The 3,674-nt window shown below is 41.9% G+C and overlaps 1 protein-coding gene across 2 annotated transcripts in view; it reads right to left on the reverse strand.

Moving 5' to 3' along the window:
* The window catches only part of LOC116099769 (sulfotransferase 6B1-like), a 41,501-nt gene extending 39,681 nt beyond the window's left edge, over window positions 1–1,820 (reverse strand). For both annotated transcript variants that reach the window (XR_004122374.1, XM_031383821.1), the window contains exon 1: window positions 1,541–1,820. Coding sequence is in view for 1 of the 2 variants with exons in the window: in XM_031383821.1 (XP_031239681.1) it covers window positions 1,541–1,685 (145 nt within the window). In the remaining variant the exon portion in view is untranslated. The remainder of the gene's footprint in view (window positions 1–1,540) is intronic.
* Between the last annotated feature and the right edge of the window lie 1,854 nt (window positions 1,821–3,674).

Below are 3,674 nucleotides of genomic sequence, written 5' to 3' on the forward strand. Positions count from 1 at the left end.
TTGAGGGTGCTATTTGTGACTTTCTTAAATTCCTGTATCATCATCATGAGAAGTGATTTTAGATCTGATTTTTGTTTTTCCGGTGTGATGGTGTGTCCAGGACTTGCAATGGTGGGAGTATTGGGTTCTGATGATGCCAAGTAACCTTGATTTGTGTTACTTATATTCTTACGCTTGCCCTGCATCATCTGGTTATCACTAGTGCTACCTGCCTTTGCTAAATCTGACTGGAGCCTGTCCTTCCTGTGATCCTGATTGTGTCAGAACTCCTCAGAGTCAAGCTGTCTCTGTGATCCTGTGACCCTGGGCTTGTTAGAGCACCTGGGAGTGGAGCTTCCTCTGGGTGTTTTGGGAATGATTGCAGAGTTTGCACCCAATGTCTCTGCTCAGGGCACAGGCTAGCCCATACAGACCAGAAGCAACCCGAGTCACTGTGCTGGCAGAGTTCCTGTGTGCCTGAGTCCTGCTGGTCCCAGTTTTGGAACAGATGTTGTGTCTTCACCTCTGATCCTAGGCATGTTAGAGCGCCTGGAAGTGGAGCTTCCTCTGGAAAACGGGAGAGTCCCCCGTTGTGGGATGGGAAGGAACCTGAGCCACTGGGCTGGCGGAGTTCCTGAGTGCCTGGTCCCACTGGTCCCAGTTACTCCTGGTGTTGGGACAGGTGTTATGTCCTCCTCACCTCTGATCCTGGGCTGTTGCTTTATAAATTTTATGTTAGGTGTACTTTACAAAGGTCTTTTTTTCCTTAGATTTATTTATTCTATTAGTGTGAGTGTTTTCCCTGCAGGTGTGTGTGTGTGTGTGTGTGTATGTTTGTGTGTGTGTGTTCTCAAAAAACCTCTGACCTTTGTGCACTTTGCTTCTTCCCACACTGATGACCTGCTCTAACTGGTTACTACAGTTCATAACTGACTCAACAGCAGTGGCTTGGCTTCTCATTGTTAAACTCCTTACTTGTAGCCAGTGTCTCTATGTGACCATTATTATGGGAATAGTAGCAGGCAACTAAATGTTACATAACAAACAAAATTATCATAGAACCAAGTCTGAGAAAGTACAGACTGGCATTGCTTACTCAATGACAGCCATGGGTGTACAACTATATATGAATCGATTCTGCTAACGTAAAACTTTAGCAGGGAAAGTATTTATGGCTCTTATTAACGTAGATGAAAAAGTTATAGACAATTAAGTACAAACTGAGCAAAGGTTGTTTAGTCATCATGAAGATGTCGGCAAGATACAAAGGGAATCTATTACATAGCTATTTTCAACATTTGTGCACCTTCAGAAATCAAATAAAAAGGAAAACTTTAGCAGAGCTTCAATCATTTCACCTGAGTCTTTTTAAAATAAGAAGTCTAAATCCTTGAAGACCATCCCCGCCTGTGGCATAAAATGTCTGATACGTAAACAGAAACAATGTTGCATTACGGTTGCATCTCTGTATCTTATAGTCCAATAAGTAAATGGAAATAATGTTTTTACCTTTTACTGTTGCATCACTGTATCTTTTAGTAGATTTAGGGGAAAAACTCACCAGATTTTGGGTAGGAAACGAGAAATATGTCATCTTCTCTGGCATCAAAAGAGTCCAAGGAGTCAAGGAGTTCTTCTGAAGACATGGTGGAGAAGAAGACACCCATGTACTTATGAAGGAGACCTGGCTCACTCTGGGACGACATCTTCCACTGACCCTATAGAGGCTGTATACTCAGCACGGTCCCTTCACAAGCCGCAGACAAACCCAGCAGTGGCAGAAGAATCGTGGTGTCTCCAAGCTGACATTCCATGTGTCTATATATACCTTTTGCAATTCTCTAGAAGAATAATTTTTAAACCACAACTGAGCCAATATCTATTATAAAAGTCATGTTATCTGAATTTTTCTGATAACACAGGTTACAAAATGTGTCCTTCCACCCAGTTCAGGATCATTTGCATAGACCGATACCAGGCAACCAAGAGTAATCACCGTGTTAAGATAGTACCACTAATCAAATCCTTTGTCCTAAATAGGTAAAGTCTTTAGTCACTATAATGAATTATATCACTGAAAGTAATTAAGAAAATTGGGCTTCTACTTATTAACATAGTCTAGGAAGTAGCAAATATTTAAAGTTTGAGGAGAAAGGAGACAGCAACAGGGAAATAAGAATGTTTCCAGGAATTGGGCAATACTCTTGCGACAATCTTTATGAGCTGTAGTTTAGAAGAAATACAATGAGAGTCAGAATACTGCACGAAAAAGAGATTTCTTGAAAACACATGCAAACAGGAAGCTGTAGAGGGAAGGAAGTTAATTCTTATCTCACTCATTTTTAGTCTTGGTTGGTAATACTACAATATTCCAGATTCAATTAGATATAGTAAAGAAATGTCCAGTTATTTCAATGAGCCTCAGTTGAAAATTTGGGTTGTCTGACAATGGAAGGGACATTAATGAAGAAATGGACAAAATTTTAAGTGAGTGTCAACAATAGAGGTTATACTGTAGGGAAAAGATTTGAAGAAACAAACGATCATACACACAGAAATGTAATCCACACACAGGAGCTAACAAAGAATCCACTGATGGAATAAGCGTGTGAACAGAGAACAGCTGCTGGGTCCTGAGATCCGCACATGGAATGACCTGGCTTCCTGTGTTCTAGGACAAGGGAGCAGAAAGGAGAGCTTGAGGGTGGGATGCTCTTGGTGCAGTTGAGTAGCATGAAGGACGCCAGGAATGGATGCCCAGCCACACAGACACAACGTATGGTGGTATGGGCCTACAATCCCAGCTCCCAGAAGGTGAGGTCTAGAGGATTGGAAATTCAAGGTCCTTTTTAAAAATAAAATTATTGTCAGGATTAATTTCTTAATAGCTAAATTTTGCATCACCTCCCATTGGCTCCCTTTTAGATACGTATTTATTTTTACTTAATTAAAATATAACTATTTTACATCATTTCTCCCCTCCCCCTCTTCTATCCCTTGCAGGTCCCACCTCCCAAATTCACACTCTCTTCTTTTAACTTTGTTTGTTATTTATACAAATAAACATAAACAAATAAATGTACAGTCAATATCCAGTACAACATGACTCAGTACTGTCAGTGTGGCTTGCATGTACATGTTTCTAGGACTAATCAATCACTTGGTATTGAAAAACCAATCATCAGGGCTCATCCCTGGAAAACACTAACTCCCCCCCACACCCCACCCTGCCCCCAGCACTTGATAAATACTCATAGTTCTTCATCAAGAGGAAGGCCCATGAGATTTCCACCATCTGTGCTGGGGTTTCAAACTGATATAGAATTGGTCAGGTCTTGTTTAGGCAGCCATACTGAGATTGCATGTGTACAGTGTCCCTACCCTAGCACGGCTAGAAAGTACGGTCTCACATCAGACCTCCTGGTCCGATCATACAGCCTTCTGTTCTCTCTTTCTTGATGGTCGCTGAGCCTTGGGCGCAGGGGCTGTGTTGTAGATGTACTCGCTGGTGCTGGGCGCCCTGTGGTCCATTGTTCTCCCTATTTTGACCCACGGTGGTTTTCTGCGAAGGTCTCCATGTGCTGTGAACAACAGCTCTTTGACAAAGGGTGAGAGCTACACTCACCTGTGGATATGCGGACAAGTGTTTAGGGTGCAGTTAAGAATTATGTGATGGGCAGTTTCTCCTTTAAGAC

Source organism: Mastomys coucha, unplaced genomic scaffold (genome assembly GCF_008632895.1).
Source record: "Mastomys coucha isolate ucsf_1 unplaced genomic scaffold, UCSF_Mcou_1 pScaffold20, whole genome shotgun sequence".
Lineage (NCBI taxonomy): Eukaryota > Metazoa > Chordata > Mammalia > Rodentia > Muridae > Mastomys > Mastomys coucha.